The 19,502-nt window shown below is 50.1% G+C and overlaps 1 protein-coding gene across 1 annotated transcript in view; it reads right to left on the bottom strand.

The window, feature by feature from the left end:
* The window catches only part of CRTC3 (CREB regulated transcription coactivator 3), an 87,866-nt gene that overhangs the window by 26,839 nt on the left and 41,525 nt on the right, over window positions 1-19,502 (bottom strand). The window contains exons 3-6 of the mRNA XM_059371171.1: window positions 12,301-12,420; window positions 3,967-4,028; window positions 2,505-2,567; window positions 264-364 (exon numbers count right to left, since the gene is read on the bottom strand). Of these exons, the coding sequence (XP_059227154.1) occupies window positions 264-364; window positions 2,505-2,567; window positions 3,967-4,028; window positions 12,301-12,420 (346 nt within the window). The remainder of the gene's footprint in view (window positions 1-263; window positions 365-2,504; window positions 2,568-3,966; window positions 4,029-12,300; window positions 12,421-19,502) is intronic.

The raw sequence follows: 19,502 nt of genomic DNA, 5'->3' as shown, positions 1-19,502 counted from the left end.
TCCAGGCTGTGACACGGACACGGGTGGTTCTGGGCTGGTAAAGGGAGGAAGGTCAAGGATGGCCCCAAGGAAATGACAACAAAGCCAAGGGTGTTGGTCAGGTAGGCTGGGGTAGATCAGAGAGGAAAAGACGGAGGCAGAAGACACATCAAGAGTGGTTGTTGTGGCCGACAGAGGTGACTGAGGGACAAATCCCAGAGCTGGAGTCACTTCAAACAGAATGAGAAAGCAGACGCTGTGAGCAGTGGGCCTGTGTGTCTTACCCATATATGGGGCAGGCCAGGTGGACTGGCCCCCTCCTCCGTAGGGGTCCTGGGGCTTGGCGCTCAGAGCACTCGTGTGAAGCGCAGAATCAGAATTGGTCCTAAGGGGAGGAAGAGAGAGTCTGACTGAAAATCCATTTTTCCTTAGTAAGAATGCAATATTCTGAAAATATTAGCAAGAAAAATCCATTAGTAAGATCCATTAGTAATAAAATCCATTTTTCCTTAGTGAGAATGCAATATTCTGAAAATTACCAAGAGGAGAGAACTCAAGCACCCATAAGATGAGGAGTCTGAACCTACCTGAAGTCCCTCACCTCAGGAACAGCCTCTGAGGGTGGCCCACACCCAACAAGACCTTAATCTGTACGTGTATAGTCTCACACTTCGAAGCTAATGGCATAATGCTCTATTTCAACAACGTAGAGCTTGGACTCCTGGCCTCCCCCAGGGGGCTCCCTGTTCTCCCTGCGACACAGAAGACAGGTGGGCCCAGTGCATTCTTTGCTCCAGATTCTCTCCATGTGAGAGTAAGTCCTCCTGTGTGAAAGGTTGCCTATAGCCGTGGCTCAGGGGGCGTGCAAGGTCAAGACGACTCTGCAAATAATACTAAATGCTCTTTGCCTTCCGCGCTCATTCTCTCATGAGCACAGCAGTTTCTAGCAGTGACCCGTGAGGTCACGAAGGACAGAACGCATAAACCGAGAACCTAGCTACCTTCGAGAGGGTCGTGAAAGGTAAAACAGCGCCCCCTTTTTGGTAAATTCTTCGTTTTAGAAAATAATAACGCGCTTCCAAAGGGAGCCATCTTTTATGTTGACGTGTCATGAATCTATTATTGCTATTCTTTAATTTTTAAATTAATAAGTATCTCTTATAAACAGATAAATATCAACAGACACAGCCATATATGCAAACACTCTTTGAGGGCCTCAGTGGTTTTCAAGACTGTAAAGGGGTCCTAAGACAAAAAGGTTGGAAACCCCGATCTACAGCAAATTCTGGAAATTGCCCCCAATGGCTCCAATTTCTACTCTTAACTCTTAACTCTAAGGGATGATTATTTACTTTTTCTCATCCATGAGTCAAACTATCTGCCATGAAAAGAACCTGTGAGAGATGTAAGATTAGCTGAAAATGCTTCCTGTGGTCTCTTCTAGGTGACAGCCTCAGGTGGCCATTAAGCCATGTGGCCTGACTGTGCACCGTGGCGGTGCCATGTTCAGACAAGGGTATGGGGTGGGAGTGGGAGCGGGGAGGGCAGGTCGGAAGCTGCATGAGGCAGCAGAAAGAGCATGGACCCTGGGATCTGAGACCCCTGGCTTTGGATTCCAGCTCCTTCACAGATACAAAGAGGCACAAGAGAATATCAATCAAACGCAGAGAGACAACTGGGAAAATCCGTATATAGCCTGAGTTTGGCTAACATGAAGGAATCGCTACTAATTTTGTTACGTGTAAAAATGGCATTGTGGTTGTGTTTTCTTTAAAAGAAGTTCTCATCAATCTTTCCTGTTAGAGACATTTACAGAGGCAGTAGTCGATCTGGTGGGGGTGGGGTGGAAATGGGACGGGGATGGGGTATATGGCAGGACATGGATGAGGACGAAAGCTGAAGGGTGGGCACGGGGACTTGGGGTCATGCTTCTCTCTTCTGTGTATGTTTTATATTTTACACTATAAATGGTTTAAAAAAAAAAGTCTCAGTTCCATCACATGCTAGCTACATTGCCTTGGACAAGTCCTCTAGTCTCTTAAAACAGAACATAATATTTGTTCTTGGGGGCAGCTGTCAGGACCGAAAACACTGACCTCCACAAAACAGTCAACCCTGGCATTGGGCCGAGCGCGATCACGACAGGAGGGAACGCTGGCTGGATGCTAATGCTACCCCTGTTTCTCACAGATCTTATTTGATTCTCACACCACCCTCTTGAGAGAGGTATGATGATCTGCCTTTTCCAGATGGGTAAACTGGGGCGCAGAGAAGTTATACAACTTACTCAAAGTCACATAGTAAGACCCAACCCCGTAGTCCCCCCAGGACCCCATCGATGGATTGGTACTGTTTGTGCAGACATTCAATAAATGGTGGGAGATTTAGGCTTTTTAAAAATACTTCCTATAAACACATGTGACAGGCATATCCTCTAGTAACTGGAGAATACATAAAGAACATCAGGAAAATCAAATCAATTGGTCTTCTTTAAATTTCTTTCTATGAGTGACCAACCCGGGTACCTGTTAAGAGCAGATGTCAGCCTGAATCCGGGGTGCTTCTCTTCTTTCCAAGGATGCTGCTGCCTTTAAAAACCAGAATGACAGAGAAAGTAAAGACGTTCAATTCATAGGAGCAAAGGCAAGCCTCGGGCCCAAGTTTGGGAACTGGCTCTTCTACTCACCCAGGGAAAGTCACCCGCATGCTCCATGCCTCGTTCACTTTGCTCAACATTGTTAAAATGAGGTCTGACTGAGGGATCTCTCCGATTCCTATGATCCTGATTTCCATGATTAAAAACCCCCCAAAATCCGTAAAAACAGGATTAGCTAGTGGGGCATATACTGAGGTTTGGTTTGGTTTTGTCTTAAAAAGGGCCAACAAGCACCTTAAATAGTTCAAAATCCATGACCGTCTCCTCTCTAGGGGATATGAGGTCTCCGTCCAGATGTGGAAAAAGTCACCGTTCAGCACACCCCAAGGGTGCGTGGGGGGGGGCACCCTGACAACCCTACAGGTGGAAACCATCTTCCCTCGGAGATACTGTGAGTAGGAACACAACTGGCACGGGTGTCGCACTCATGGAAACACTTCTCGCACTTCTCGCACTGCTCTGGGCAGCTGTGGACATTTCTTCCTTGGACGCTAACTTTCAAAATATTCGTCTGGAGATCTCTTTCTCTGACTGAAAATACAATACTGTATTTTCCCACGACCCTGGGGCCCGGGATTCTTGAGGGCAGCTGAAAACCGCCTGGAGGCAGGAGCCCCCGTCACCCATACGGACGTCGCAGTTCCTGACTGTCACCCATACGGATGTCGCAGTTCCTGACTGTGTTAATCACCGTAAGTGCTCAGTCAGGATTTCCCCAGAGAACAGACAGAGAGTCAGCCTCAATGCCAAGAGCGCTCTGAATGTCTCTTTTTTGATGTGTACACTTCAGTGTCTCCTGATTCTGACTTGGTGAACTGGGAACGTGCCACACAAGCAATGGGTACACCAGTCTTTGCAGCTGGTTTTAGATTCCATCACTCTCTAGACCCCAAAATACTCAATTTTGGGGGGCACATATCCTCTGTATACAAAAATACTCAGAGACTCTAAATCAAACCCACTAAGCAAATTACATTTTGAGAAGCTTATTAAATCTTTCACTCCTTCCAACAGCTTACTAAGATACCCTGAGCAAAGGTGGTTATTTTCCCATGTCTCAAATACAAGGAAACCGCATCAGGGTATTCTCTTGGTAGGTATAGCCCGAGTATGTTTCCATTTGATTTTAAATATGAAGATCTAGATTTTTTTTTAATGATTTTTCATCTTAGACTTCCAGATTAATCTAGGATCCTACCTGAAAAACCTACGTTTTCTAAGAGAAAACAAGATTTATGTCAGAAATTTCTAAAACAATATTCAAAGGATAAAATAAAGTGAAAACATTGACAAACAACATGTGCCCACTTTTTAAAATACAGCTCGCTTACCTTGGCCAGCTCTCATCCAAGGGCTGTGAGGAGTAATTGGCTCCGAAAGTACTACCATCAAAGTGAAATTTTTTAATAAAGGAAAAATAAAATTAATGGGAAGTTGAAACCGAATGAAGGCGGCAGAATTATGGAGAGTTAAACACCTGAGTTTCTGGTTCTTATCCCTCTACACCAACAGCTTTTCCTCCACGCTCCCTCTGAAAAGCCTATTGGAAAATTGGCCCTGGAAGGACTATTGCTCTCACCACTGCCCTCTTCGTGTGATTCTTGTGGGGTCTCTTGTTTTTTGTTTTTGTTTTTTTGCCTGCGTAGCATCTTTCGATTTTGAGAACTGCCCTGCCCTTCACCCCCAACCTGGTAAGGCCGCCCTTCTGCGCAGGCCCCTCTGTCCCATGGGATAGATCAGGCTCAGTATTTCCGGTCAAGGTACCTTATAGCCTCGGAAACAGTGACTGGCTAAGGCACGGGCTCATGACACAAGCCCGAAGAGTGTGTTGGAGGAGAAAAGGGAGTGCCGTCAGCTGGTGAGCCTGAGAGTACTGTAAAGGTCTACAAGAAGAGAAAGCCTGCCCACACGGAAAGTCAGCACAGACGTGGCACCTCGCAGACAGCCTCGATGCTATCAGATGTACCCCCGGATCGAGCCCTTGGGCTTCCAGTGACATAAGCCAGTGAGTGTCCTTTTCCCAAGCTGAGGATTCCCATTACTTACAGCCAAAAGAGAGCTGCGTTAGATTTGTGGAGAAACACTAAGCTCCTTGGGTTGTCAGGGGCTCCACTGTATAAATTCCGTGTTCTTCTGGGGGTCTAGCATGCCTTGGAACACATTCGAGAGGCACAGAGAAACAGACATGATGCTATCTGTGCGGAGGGCAGGAGAGCTGTCTGGTTAATTAAATTAATTAAATGCATAGAATAGTTTCAATCAAGGGGTGCCGCCTAGGAGGTGCAGTCGTTTAAACGAGCAACTCTTGGGTTTTGGCTCAGGTCGTAAGCTCAGGGTCGGGAGACTGAACCCCATGTCGGGTTCTGCACTTAGTGTAGAGTCTGCTTGGGTTTCCCTCTCCCTCTGCCTCTCTCCTGTTCTTTCTCTCTCTCCAAAAAAATCAATAAATCTTAAAACAAACCTTTTTTTTTTTTTAAGATTTTTATTTATTTGATAGAGAGAAAGATCACAGGTAGGCAGAGAGGCAGGCAGAGAGAGAGGGGGAAGCAGGCTCCCTGCTGAGCAGAGAGCCCGATGCGGGGCTTGATCCCAGGACCCTGAGATCATGACCTGAGCTGAAAGCAGAGGCTTAACCCACTGAGCCACCCAGGTGCCCCCAAACCTTTTTTAATCATAATATTCTCCTGCTAAAAAATCTTTAATGATCCTCTGTTACGTACTTGGGCTCAGGACAGAGGGGCGGGGCCTATCCTGCAGGCCTGGGCTGGGCGTCCCAGAATGCGGCACTCAGAGCTTCCCAGCGATCTGGTGTGAGCGGCCTCCTTTGTGAGGGGAGGCGTCATGATCCCAGTTTCACCCTCCGTGGATCCATTTTGCCCTATCCAGCTAGCTTATGCCTTCAGCTGACTCCAAGTCAATATAGCAGAAGAGATGATTTTCAGAAGAGAACCATTTCTTCAGCATTAACTGCCAGGCTTCAGGGTGGCGAAGTGCTGACTAGAGTAGCCACAGGAGACAGGAGAGGTGCAGACAGTCAGGACAAGCACCCCCTCCCCCGCAATGGAACACTCCAGCACCTTCACCAGCAGAAGGGACGGAGGGGGTGTGGACGCCCCCGTCCCATGGTTATCTAGCTTTCCCTTTCCTGCAGTTGGATGAATCTCCAACCAGAAAAGCGTCATTTCACGAAGCCAAAGCTTACCGCTTCCCTCAGTACACGGCCGTCCTCAGTCCCCGTCACTCGTCCCGCTAACACCAACAGCGAGCAAGGACACAACGGGAACATCATGATCAAACACCAACTACTTCAATGTGGGGGTTCCAGGTAGCATTTCGGACTTTCTGATACATAGTAACGACATGAACATGCAGCGATCTCCTGACAGGTCTTTCTCATGGGGACTGGCTCTGTTGCCCAGGCCGGAGCGCAGCGGCTACCGACAGGCTCGATGGCCCTGCTGACCTGCTCCGCTCCGCCCGGGTCAGGTTCTCCCCTCCTTAGGTAGCCAGGTGGCCCCCCACTCCTGCAGGGCATTGGGTCAGTGAGGAACTTAGCCTGCACACCTGACGGGCATGACTTACTCCAGCCCAGAACTCCTGAGCTCAAGCCCTCCCCTCAGCCTTCCGAGAGGCTGGGGCCTAGGCCATGCCACCATGCTCGGCTGGGATTTTTTTTTTTTTTTAAGATTTTATTTATTTATTTGACAGAGAGAGATCACAAGCAGGCAGAGAGGCAGGCAGAGAGAGAGGGAAAAGGAGGCTTCCCACCCAGCAGACAGACCGACATGGAGCTCGATCCCAGGACCCGGAGATCATGACCCGAGCCAAAAGCAGAGCCCTAACCCACTGAGCCACCCAGGCACCCCCCCCAGCTGGGATTTTTAATACGACTGAGATGAAGCATCAAACATGAAACGTTGTGACCTCTGAGCATTCTTAATTCTCACTATCATATCTCACTTACTGCATATTAAAAAAAACCCAAGAACTGTTGGCATCAAGACAACCACTAGTGTTACTGGCTTACAGTTAAAGTCAACCAAATGGTGGGGCTCCTGGGGGGGCTCAGTCGGTGAAGCGTCTGCCTTCAGCTCAAGTGAGGATCCCAGGGTCCTGAGATGGAGCCCCACATCCGGCTCCCTGCTCAGCGAGGAGTCTGCTTCTCCCTCTCTCTGCTGCTCCCCCTACTTGTGCTCTATCAACAAAAATAAATAAAATCTTAAAAAAAAAAAAAAAAAGGCCAACCTAAGGACAACCTAGAAAAGATTACAGAAAAGTTCATTTGGGTGGCTCTGACAATTCCACTAGACCAAGAGGTCCTACGGAATAACCTAAGATGGGGGGAAAAGAGCCTATTTGTAAACCCGAATTTATCACTAATTCAACAAGCATTTTTGGAATGCCTACCAGCTGCCAGCAACCAAACAGAAAAGAAACTGGCAACAGGGTTTTCAAAGAGCCAGCCCAGTTTCTTGGCCATCCACGCGTCCTGCGCACATCAGTTAGTGAGGTTGAAGATGGTCCCACCTGCACCTCTGTATCTGCCCCCCTCCCCACCCCGCCCCAGGGCCCTCCTCCCCAGCTCCTTGGCTGCCTCCTCGCCTCCCTCCAGTCCTAACGCTCCCTGAGTTCTGCGGCCCACAGCCTCTCAGCCCACACTGCTGGCAAAGGGAGCTGCTGGGGAGAAGGGCTGCAGAACTGCCAGGTGTCCCGCTATGGGGAGCAGCCCCAGGGGCCTGGACACACTTGGGGAGGTGTGAGCTGGGCCCACCCCGGCCTCTGGCTGCAGGCTGGGGAGCCCAGGAAGTCACAAACCCAGACCCCCGGCTGCCAACAGTGTACAGAGTCCGAGTTTCCTGCTGCCCCTTCAGCTTCGTCACCAAACATACTCCAGACTCCCCCTGAAAACCTCCTCCTCCTCCTCCCCACTGGCACCTCTGCCCCTTTTGTAGTCCGTCCACCAGTACTTCACCGACCAAGGTGTTCCCCAAGTGCCTAGAGCTCGGAGAGGAAACTCCTCCTCATGTTCCTGCCTCAACCCACCAACAAAGGGGCGCCCTTACTCCTTCTCCGCATGGGCAGCGGCAGAGGGAAGCTTCTTACTCACTCTTCCCCAGAGGAAGGGGAGTAGCTCTTCTGCTGATAAGACAGGACATCTGTTGGCCCACGTACCCATGGGTGGGGTCACTGAGCCACAGAAGCCCAGAGAGTTCCACCCTCTCTTCTGGGCTGCCTGCCTCGTGGCTGGAGAGCACAGCCAGGCTTCTCCTTTTGGCTTCCTGTTCCCCTGTGGTGAGGGCACCTGGGGCAGGGCTCAGGAGCAGCTTGCTCCAGGCAGCCTGGATGCTGGCCACGTTCTCTCCCAGTCTCGGGGACTCTGGGTCCTCCCAGGGCCAGCATTTGCGGGGCAGGCCTGGGACCTCCCGGGGTGACGGATCTCCGAGTCAGCTTAATAGAACCTGCCACCGAGACGAATTCCAGGGTCAGATTTAAGACCTAAAGCTGGTCACAGTTTGGTTCCTTCCTAATTGCTCAACCATGTCTTCACCATCGTGCTACTTCCTCTTGCCCTTTCTGCCTCCCGACTACATCCTACTAGAATACATCTTACATGTATTAAATTAAAAATTAATTAAATTAAAAGTCAGATGTTTGGGAAAGTGTCTGAGTGGGATCCTCTGGAGTCCTTGCCTGCATGAGGGCGACCTGCTTCCCTCCACACGTGAGTGACAGCTCGGTGGCACAGGGAATCCTGAAGTCTGAAAACTCCGCACCCCACCCCATTTCCTTGTCCTTCATAGTGGAAATCACTGATGGGTATTAGGTAAAAACTGGGTGTTGTGATTAAATACATTTTGTTAGTCCTGGCAAGAGAGAACGCTTCTTAACCGCACGGCTTCTTGGAGCCCCGACTTCAACGGTGAGGCTCGGGGTGGGGGGAGAGACAGCAGGGCTTCTCAAACCTAGCAGGCCGTCTGTGTCAAAGAAACAGTGTTCTATAAACCGGTGCCCTAAAATCCTCATCTCATTGTGTGAGAAGAATCAGAGCAGAGCCTGTTCCAAAGAGGAAAGCCATTCCGAACTGTGGCCGGTCCTAATGCCTCTCCTCCCGACTGTTCGTGCTGGTTTCCCAGACACCATATGCTCTTGAACCTTGCTGGGAATAAAAGTCAGAAATTTTCCAGATATCTATTATTTTCCCCTCTTTCTAAAAATATATTTAGAGGAAAGCATTTTCTATGATTCTTCAGTGTGTCCCCTTCTTTCTCAGTGTGTTATCCACAGGGATAATATTATGTTAATTGCTCAGAAATTCAGCAAGATGGTGTTTGGGACCCGTGTCTGCGGCCCTTGAGGAGTGAGGAGGGTGGTGAAGGCATGAGCACTTGGGAAAGGGTAGAAGAGCCTGTATTCTGAATTCTCAAGCCCGGGCCCCAGCCAGGGACCAGGCAGTGCCTCTCCTCTGCCTTGAGGGTGGCCCCAGGCCAGAGCCCAGCTGGATAGTGTCCTGGTCTTTGCCTTTGGTGGCTGCCCACGCAGGCAGCAAAGCCCACAGCACTTGCCTTCACTGAGGCCACAGCCGCCCACTGCAGAAGGAATCTCCCCATGCCAGAGCTCTGCCTGCTGTAGCTGCCCACTCTGGGAGGAAGCCAGAATATTTATTAAACAACTTTCATTTTATGTATCATAGGACTGAATCCTTGTCTACGCTGGTCTGCCCCTTCTAAAATAACTTCCAAGCCAGGAAACAGCTGAAAGAAAAGAATTCTGAATGCAGTTTCTCTTTTTGTTCTAACAAATGTTCAAATCAGTGTTAACACTTGCAAAGAACAGAAGCGGGAGACAGACGTTGGGGAGGCACCAGACACACGTGAAAGGCCATCATTTTAAGCAAATTATTTCTAAATGAAGTTGCCATGAAAGGAAAGATGGAATCTTTCTCTAACTTCTCCTGACTCTATTAGCATCGTCAACATAAAATCATCCCTCTCCTGTGTTTCATGGGAGCTCACGGTCCCTGCAGGAGAGACGCGCTGTCCATTTACGGACAGCCCCAAGCTCAAGAGGCTTTTTTGAACCAGCAAATGTCCGGTCCCTGGGCCCGGGTTAGGTGCGCAGGAAGAGCATACAGAGTGACGTCTCAGACCTGTACTGTGATGAACTTTAATTTATCTGCATGTTTGACTTTTGCTTCCCCTCCCCTTTGGAGGTGACTGGTTTTCTGCAGTTGCTCCCATAAGGTGACCCATACATGGGGTCAAGTTACACCCTACAGTAGATCACCTGGCAGGAGACGGAGTCCCCTGAACACAGGTGTAGTCACTCCTTGTGCGACTCTGCACAAGACCTTCCCTCTCCGGCAGCCTTCCTCTCTCTGTACCACTTACCACCAGTCATTTGCCTAAATCGTTGTTTTACCTGTTTGCCTCTGTCCCTTCCCCCAGACTATAAACTATAAACTCATGAAGGGACACATCTTATTCACCACCGAGTCTCCTCTGTTTAGAACAGCCCTTGTACAGGGGGCGCCTGGGTGGCTCAGGTGGTGAATCATCTGTCTTCGGCTCAATTCATGATCCAGGGTCCTGGGATCAAGCCCCGTGCTGGCAGGGAGCCTGCTTCTCCCTGTGTTTCCCCTCCTGCTCCTGCTCTCTCTCAAATTAATAAATAAAATCTAAACAAACAAACAAAAGAACAGTATCTGTACAGAGAAGGGACACTGTAGATATCCCTTCTGATCTCTGCTGAATACAGGACTGCATTATTCCCTCACTTGTGGCTTCACCTTCCAGGGTCGGATCTGCCTCCAGGTTCCCTTTTCCGGGTCCAGGCTGCCCCTTCTATGAGCTCACGCAGCCCTCTCGGTCTGGGCGACAACTGACCACACCGGGCTGGGAGCACCGGGAGCACCGCAAGCACCGCGAGCACCGCGAGGGCAGGGGCCGGACACTGGTGACTACTTAAAATGTTTCCCATCTGTCACTTTCCTTCGATCCCCTCCTCTTCTACGTTATTCCTTCGGTTAAAAAAGGGGTGAGCGTATGTATATCCTTACACCACACTTGCTGCAAAAAGGTTCCGAGATAGCTACAAATATGTATTTATAAATATGCCACATACGTACTACAATATTCAGAACACTGACGGGAGAAAAAGAGAATTGAGAAATTGGAGAAAGACATATTTAAATCAAGCAAAGAAACACTCAAAGCCTTTTGCTTGAGAACTCCCCGCCGCCTAGACCACGGTCAGATGCGCTCACGCCACCCGCGCATGCGCACCAGCGGGCGACTCGGCGGGCTTCACCTCTCCCCCGAGCGTTCTGTGGAAGTGAGGACACATTCCAGAAGAGAACCTGCAGGCTCAGTCGTCATCTCCACCCTCCCTGACAGTGGTCACAAAGTACACAAGGACTACAAGTCAGGGTCTCTCGTGGACCAAATGTGCTGTGTCCCTGGGGGCCAAAGAGGGGAGAAACCGTTCTGTCTGTGGGTCCTACACCTCCTCCCCTAGGGCCTCTCTTACGGGTGTGTGTGTGTGTGTGTGTGTGTGTGTGTGTGTGTGTGTATCCCTGGGGCTGACCCACCTAGTGGTGCAGGGTGGAATTGGCCCAGGGTGGAACTGGTGCCCTTTCAACCTCAGCAGTGGCATCTCAGAGAAGTGACTCTGGACGCTCAGTTTCCTCCCTGGAAGACGGGGGTTAAAAAAGAAACGAAAATTCAGTAGTTTTGAGGACTAAATGACACATCCGTTGCCCAGCACAGTGCCTGGCCTGGGTAGGTGCTCAGCAAACGTGCGTGCCCTCCCCCCACTTCCTGGTTTCTCGAGAAGCCAGCTCTGCCATCACTGCCAGGAATTCGGCTCTGCAGTAACACTCACCCCGCCTTCCTGCGCCTTCCTCTACCCGTGAGCAGCGTGCAGGGAGAACCCCGGCTCTGCTGGCACACTGCTTCTCTGTCCTCTCCCACAAAACCTGGCTCGGTTCTGTGTCCCCAAAGCCCTGAGCACAGAGCTGGTGGCCCAGCAGTGCCTGTCCCTGACCCCCGGGGCCCCAGCCCCCTGATGAACGAAATTGTCCGGGGAATTCGCAATCTCCTTCTCCTTATTCCTACTTAACAGCATAGGATCTGGGGTATGCCGTGCCTGAGAATTTTCCTAACTACGAGCTCTTTATCTTGGGTGTCATTTGCTGAGTTTGAAACTCCATAAATAGAAGATCCTATGAAATTTCCTCTTTAAGTTCTAATGGCAGGTCACCAGGTCAACGGAAATAAAAATTAGTCACACACCTCTCTGTTTTAGCTAGACTAACTCTCTAACTTGGTTCAAAGTCAGGTGTTGCTCTGACCTGGCTGCTTTCTGAAGAACTGAGCAGGCCTTGCAAGAGGGCTGAATTACAGCTTGTTTATGTTCCTCTCCTTCACTCAACTCAACTCTATCTGTGTTTTCATCAAGTAAATACCCACGATGATCTTACCAGCTTTTAGCTGTGGAGATGTTTCTAGTTTCCAACTCACTTATTTTTATCGCCTCCATTCATCAGATAAAATGAAGGCTTTGAGGCCAAAGGGGAACCGTGGGGAAGATAAATCCCGAAAACCTTTCAAACATTTTAAAACTCATACTCCCCCCCCGCCTCCCCCCAAGACAATGAGAAAGGATATTTGTCGTCCTGGCTTGTCCCCGGACCTTCGGTGGAGAGGGTGGAAGCGGGTCCTGGCTGGCCTCTCCACCAGCCCGTGGTGGCGGGTCCCACGCACGCTATCAGCCTGGTGAAGGGCGGGCTGCAGAGAGAAGGGACAGGAGTCAGCCCGGGACTGACACTGCCATTCACCATCAAGAACAGCAACAGGTAACAACAGCAGACAGAAAGACTGGTTTCAGCTTTCTACAAGTGTTTACAACTAGGCCTCGAGTCAAGGCAAATCAGATCACGTAGCACGTGGGGCTGTTTCCATAAGGTTACAGAGCAATTGAGAACAGTCTTCAGTGTGTTAAGGTGAAAGCTGAAAGAATGGTAATATTAAAATTTTAATATTAATGGTAATATTAAAACCTGAGGCAGGACCATGGGTTCATACATCACACCCCAGACAACTCAGGAGTACCCTTGAAATGTACTCATCTAAGCCGGAGAAAGGCTGGATACGAGAACAAGAATGGGATACCTACAGACCGTGGACTATCTGTCCTGCACAGAGTCTTTTTGAAATTTTGAATCAACAATGTTTAAAAATTCAGGGTTGAGGCTTCCAGTGAAAAACCCGAACCCTTTGCCCACACCAATCCCACAGCCCCGGAAATCGAGAGCGGCTGCTCTCTGTAGGTGGGACCCCCATTCTCGTACTTTTAATGCTTACACCAGACCACTGGGTTGACCTACTGTATCAGACATCTGAGTCTGTAGTCCCTGAGTTAAGCAAAGAGAGAAGAAATACTACCTCAATACAAGTTGAAAATATGCAACTCATTCCCCAACATGGCACAGGTGAAACACAAACAGATTCAGGGTAAATCCGTGCTCAATAAATCCAAAGTCCTTAGTTAAGGAAGGCTTGGGATACATTCGTAACATTTTTGAGCCTGGCATCATAAAAGGCAATTTTTTGGTTGTCAAAGACCAAATGCCAAGCGGGCCCATTATATCGCGCATGTGACAAGCGTGTAATTTGTACATGCTATTCTGCAAGAGCCGTGTTTGTGAAACAGCTAAAAACAGATTTTCTTTTATGTAAATGGAATTATGTAAATAGTGAGGTTACTCTGAAAGGAATCATACGATAGAATATGGTTTTCTAAGGGAGCTGCTTTTAGCTAAGAATGGGTCATTAATTTTTTTTTTTTTGTTAAACATACGGATTTTCTCACGCTGGATTTGGGGATGACTCCTCTCTCTCTTCAGTGGGCTAATCAAATGTCTGGGCTAATGGAATCTAACGGTTCTACTCTATTTTTACAACCCAAATCTGTTAACTCTTAAAGAGATCTAGGTGAGCAACAACTTTTTTTCACGGAGTGAAACAGCCATTGTGATGGGTAAGCAGGGCGTTGGTCTCGGGCGATCTGCACACCCCTCCAGGGACTGACAGGCTGAAATCCCTTTGTGAATCAGGAGGAGACATGCCCACACTTTTTCAGAGCCTGTTTACACAGGAGACATAAGGGACAGATGACTTTGTTCCAGGATGAAAGGAAAGATTCTCCGGAAATGCAGCCGATGTTCACGACGGTGAGGTCACATGTACCTGAAGACACAGCATTTTCACTGAGGGCTCTCAGAGCACAAACGCTACCACACTGGGCTCTCAGAGGCCGGCCTACAGAGGTGGGCTGAGAGTCTCCAGAAGCAGTTCCGAAAAAGCAGAAAGTTCTTAGAACATCTTAGAGACTTCCTACGACACGCATATGCGCTATTGACACTTGTGCCTCTTTTGCATTCGTCCCTATGGGCCCAAATCCTGTAACTGCTACTTGGACTTGGCTGGGGGCTGGGGGGAATGGCCTTGGCTACCATTTTAATTTTCTCCTCTTCCTTACCGTGGCACTACTGCAACTCTCTATCCCTGTGGCAGCTGATCTCCCTCCAAACGATATTGGGCGATTTAGCCTTTTCGGCTCACAGGGACCAGCCTTGTTCATGAAACGAGCTCAAGCTGGTGTTCAGTCACGGAAGCTGGGGACCAAAGTGGACTTGGAGCAAGGACACCCGTGAAACACTATGGTGTGATGCTTGCTGAGGGCTAAGACTCTGTTATTTAAAAATGTATTTCTGGGGTGCCTGGGTGGCCCCGGGGGTTAAGCCTTCAACTCTTGGTTGCTGTACTCAGTGGGGAGTCGGCTGGGGACTCTTCTCTCCCCCTCCCCATGCTCGCGCTCACTAAAAATGTATTTCTTAGATCAACTTTAATACAAAAGAGAAACAGAGCCCTGACACACTGAAGGCCAAGTACATCATGCTTTCTGTTCCTTTTCAAGTTTTATTCAGCTTGTACGAGGCTCAGACCCACAGAGCACATCTATTTTTGTGGTCTGTAATCTGTACTCAACAGTATTTTGTAAACAGTTTTCCGTATACTTGGTGACCCTTACAGTTCCTAATTCAGCAGGTGCACAGTGCTCTACTTCCAATGTTCCGGAGGCCCTCCATGTTGCAGTTCAAAGACCATGTGGAGTCAAACCATTCCAGCCCAGAACCTTTCCTTACTGGCAAGTCACTTCACCTTATCTGTAAAGTGGAAATGATGCTGCCGATAACTTCCCACAGGCTTGTGGAGAAAACGAAATTAGATCATGCACTTGAAAGTTGCCTTATCCCAGGGATCCTGGGCGTTGCCAGCTGAAGCGTCCCCTCCCCTGCCCTCATTCACACCCCCCAGTGTGGCTGTCTGTGGACCTAGAACCTTCAGGAAGGTACTGAAGGTGAAATGAGGTAATGAGGCTCTCATCTAACAGCTCTGGGGTCCTTACGAGCAGAGGAAGAGGCAAGGGGAGCGCGTCGCACAGGAAAGGCCGTGTGAGGACAGGAAGAGGGGCCTCACCAGAAACCACCTCTGCTGACGCCTTGATCTTGGACGTCCAGCATCCAGAACGGTGAGAAAATAAATCTCTGTTGTTTAGGCCACCCAGTCTGTGGTACTACTGTCAGGGCAGCCCAAGGCGACTAAGCAGACGACACATGCCTAGGGGGGTGGACACGGAGAAGCATCTTGTCAAAGGTGAGGCCACCCTGAGTCCCTTTCGGGATGGCAAGAGCAGCACCACAGTTAGGGGCTCACCCAGTATTCTGAGCCTCCCCGAGGATCCCCAAGGGACCCAGATCTTCGTTAGGTACCCATGCCGGGTCGCCTCTGAGAGCTGCCACCTGGAGATGAAGAGAATGTCAGCAGGGCCCTGTGATTGGCCTTGGCCAAGGGCTCATGAGGAGATATGATACACATTTGTCCAAACAAAAACTCGCACACTTTTTTCCTCCTGCTGTGAGAATTCCATGACTCGCTCAGCCTCGGCTCTGCAGGGGAACAGCAGCATGGAGGAAAGCCACAGCCGTCACCAGCAGCAGATCGGAGTTAGGGGAAAAAAAAAGAAAGAAAGAAAGAAAAAGTTTGCTCAAAGTTCCAGAGTTTCAGGAATGGTTGGTCCACAGTGGCGCCGACTAATACGGCAGTGACAGCGGAGAGAGGCCGTGGTGAGCCGGAGAGTCCTGCTTTTGTTGAAGAGCCCCAAGAGGGGTGCCAAGTCCAAAGGGCCTACAGACTGGCTCCGGCATGTTTTGAGGATGGCCTCAGGCGCAAACTCTGCCCGATGCCATCCTGTTTCGGAACACGGGAGCAGACACCAAATGAAGAAGAGAAGGCTTCCGTGCCTCCATCTACAGAAGTTCCTCTCCCTTGAGTCGGGGCGCCACGGCTGGACCGCACGCGGGGAGACCACGCACATGTTTAGGGCAGCAGCAGGGCAGGGGCGACACAGAGGAGGCAGGACTGATTTGAGAGGACGCCCCATGACATTCCAAGTGGCACTGTGGGAAAAATCAGAATTGAGCTGGATTTCCTTTCCTTTCTGTTTGTCCTTGGATGGGGCACTGGTTTTTACTCTGAAATACAGGCGCAGACGGGAGGTCCAGCAATCTCTGCGGGGCCCGGGCGAGCACGAGTATTCACACGCGCCCCGGGCGCACGGAGCAGATGGGAACGGCGCACCGCGGAGGGGCCCGTGTCAGCAGCCTGACGATGGGGCGTGACACCGGGACGCTCACCCGGGACCCTCACCGGCGAAGGGGCGAGCTGCCAAACTCAGCTTCACATTGTGATCTAAGTGCCAGGGGCTGAGTGTGGGAAGAAAGGACAGCGTGGTCACCCGAGGCAGGGGAAAGTGCCCAACTCTGAGAGAAGGCAGACGGAGGATGGCGCGCAGCCCACAGACCTCAACAGTGAGGGGCAATGAGCGGGGCTCAGGTGGGGGGCAGGGGTCAGAGTGACTCCTGAGTTGGCAAGTAGACGGCCACAGCCAGTTCTTAACTAGTTTCTGTGGGTGGCTTTGTGGGGAAGGAGGCAGGTCTCGAACGGTTCAAGGTGCTGCTGAGAACTGGCTGTCCAAGTGCACACGGCCCTGCTCTCGGGTTCCCCAACTGTTTCTCTGAAGGTGTCTCTGCGTGGATGGGAACTGGTTCAGGTTGTGCAGGGATCAGGATGGCTGCTGGGGGAGGCGGAGGCATGAAGGGGCCAGGACTGATGGAGAATGCTTTCTGAGATGAAACAGGACGTAGGAACCTTCCAGATGAGCAGAGTTGTGCATTTCCGGGGAAAAGTCGAGAGCCAACGGCAGAGAGGACCGAGTGCTCCAAGCAGCCCCCCAGGGGACCCAGATCTCATTTAAGCATCTTCGCGTGTGTGGGCACCGTCTGCTGCCCTCCTCCCACCCCCACAGAGAGCAGCGGCCCAGCACGAATGTTTGAAAAGCTGCGCTGACTTTCCTTACCTTTCCTAGAGGGAAAAGTACCTCCTCAGATTAGCACTGCTGATCTATGCCCTGTATTGGAGTTAACGTTCAGCAGATGTATCACATTGTTGGCGTATCAGGTTGTGGTTTATTAGAAACCCCAGATCCTTCCATGTGACTACTAAGCCCTTGTTACGAAATGAGCTCAAGAGTGGGAAATGAGCTTGAGAGTGGGAGAGCTGTTTATTGTCACCTCCAGAGGAAGATCATTATTAAAAGTATCCTACAGTATATTCTACATATGCATGTCCTGTTTATGCTATAGCATGTGTGTGTTTTTTTTTTTTTTTTTACAAAGATTTTATTTACTTGAGAGGCGCTTGGGTGGCTCAGTGGGTTACGGCTTTGCCTTCAGCTCAGGTCATGATCTCAGGGTCCTGGGATCAAGTCCTGCATCAGGCTCTCTGCTCAGCAGGGAGCCTGCTTCCCTTTCTCTCTGCCTGCCTCTCTGCTTACTTGTGATCTCTGTCAAATAAATAAAACCTTTTAAAAAAAATAAAGATTTTATTTACTTGAGAGAGACCATGAGCGGGATAAGGGGCAGAGGGGGAAGCAGACTCCCTGCTCAGCAGGGAGCCCAGTGTGGGCCTTGATCCCAGGACTCAGGGATCAAGACCTGAGCTGAAGGTAGACGGTTAAATGACTAAGCCGCCCAGGTGCCTGGCTATAATACATTCTTTACCCGTGAAGGACCAAGTAGCACTTTTTTCTTGCCACAAAGATCAATTCTAGCTTATGATGGCATTTCTATACAATGTTATTAAAAGAAAGAGAACTGGGCTACCTGGGTGGCTCAGTCGCCTTTGGCTCAGGTCATGGCCCCGGAGTCTTGGTATTAAGCCCAGCATTGGGCTCCCTGGTCAGTGGGGAGTCTGCTTCTTCCTCTTCCTGCTGCTCCCCCCTGCTGTGTGCTCTCTCTCTCTCTCAAATATACAGAATCTTGTTTTTAAAAAGGGGGGGAAAAGTCCCCCAACGAGAGCACTCAGAAGGGAGCCCCTCAGGTCCCCATCACATCTTACCTGAACCTAATAAATGGCCCCCCTGAGCCACAGGATGAGCAAGAGGAGGGAACGGGGCTGCTGGACCATTAGGGTGAGCTTCACAAGTGACAACAAAGGGACTACTGCCCACTGCCCACACCGGCCCCCCAATCTCCATGCTTTCCTCTAGATGAGACACTGGGATCCAGAATGGGGAGGGACTTTTCTCAGGATGACACAGCCGGTAGCAACAGGAAACTTGAACCGTGGACCCTGGGCCTCATGCAGTGTTGGCCTCACCTTGCCGTTTTGCCTCCTTATCTAAGGAGCCTACATAAAATCAGATACTTTTGAGATTGTGAGTGATTTTTGCTGGCACCCCACAGACAGAAAGTAAAAGTGAGAAATTTTCCCGAAGAAATTACGTTCTAGTAAATCTACCAGAGAGTTCAGGTTTGAGGGAAGGACACCAGCCCTGCTGGGATCTCAGACTGTCCTGCGGCATAAACGGCACCCCTACCCCTTGCTGGTGGACCCCAGGGCCATCTGCGGCAGGTGTCGAACCTCATATTTTATTAAAGGTGAGCTGACAAGTCCGAAGGCCATTTACTGTCTACCCCAGGCTTCCTCCCAGGGAATTAAGATGCTTCCTCAATCATTCTAAAGTGCTCTGTGTGCTGGAGCTCGCATCTGTGTCCCCCCTCCCCAGCATGGTGGGTTGGGACAGCTGACAGGCTGAAGTTTAAGGTGGAGAGGGCAAGCTCACACGCGGCCCCAAGGCCACACTTACACTCTTGCGCTCCGCAGGACCTCCGGCCTGCCCGTGATGGCGTTCTGCTTTAGTTCCCTGCTTCAGCTCTTGGGAGGTTATAAAAGACTGGCCACAGGGACTGAATGGACTGCTTGCGGGGAAGAGTGTGGGAAGTAAGGCAGGTTCCTTGAGCTTTAACGCAAACTCTAGTTAATGGAAGCTGCTACCGGCCCGCTCTTTGTCAAAGGGCAAGTCTAACAAAGGGACAACTGTGCCCCTCTTGGGAACCCAGCCAGGGATCATTCCGGCCACAGCCTGTATCTCCTTTGTTTCTCATGATGCAGAGAGGGAGTCATGAGGACCTGCCCACAACAGAAAAGAGCTATTAACTCACTGCCTTGGGGTTACACAGGCTATTTTATTTCTACCTTATAAACTGTGCAGAAGAAAAAGGATTTCATAGCTGGATTAGAGACTCTGTTATACCACCATCAAAAGAAAAAGATTAAAAAAAAAAAAAACACCAAAAACCTAACTCCTTTACAACTCTCCAGGGCCAGACCAGCCTTTGGCCTACTCCTCCTTCCTCCCTGCGGGCCGCAGGCTCTTCCTTTGCCATCTGTGGGTCAGGACGGGC

Source organism: Mustela nigripes, chromosome 13 (assembly GCF_022355385.1).
Source record: "Mustela nigripes isolate SB6536 chromosome 13, MUSNIG.SB6536, whole genome shotgun sequence".
NCBI classification, from domain to species: domain Eukaryota; kingdom Metazoa; phylum Chordata; class Mammalia; order Carnivora; family Mustelidae; genus Mustela; species Mustela nigripes.
Note: the sequence above shows the minus strand (reverse complement) of the source record. Positions and strands in the feature narration are given on the sequence as shown.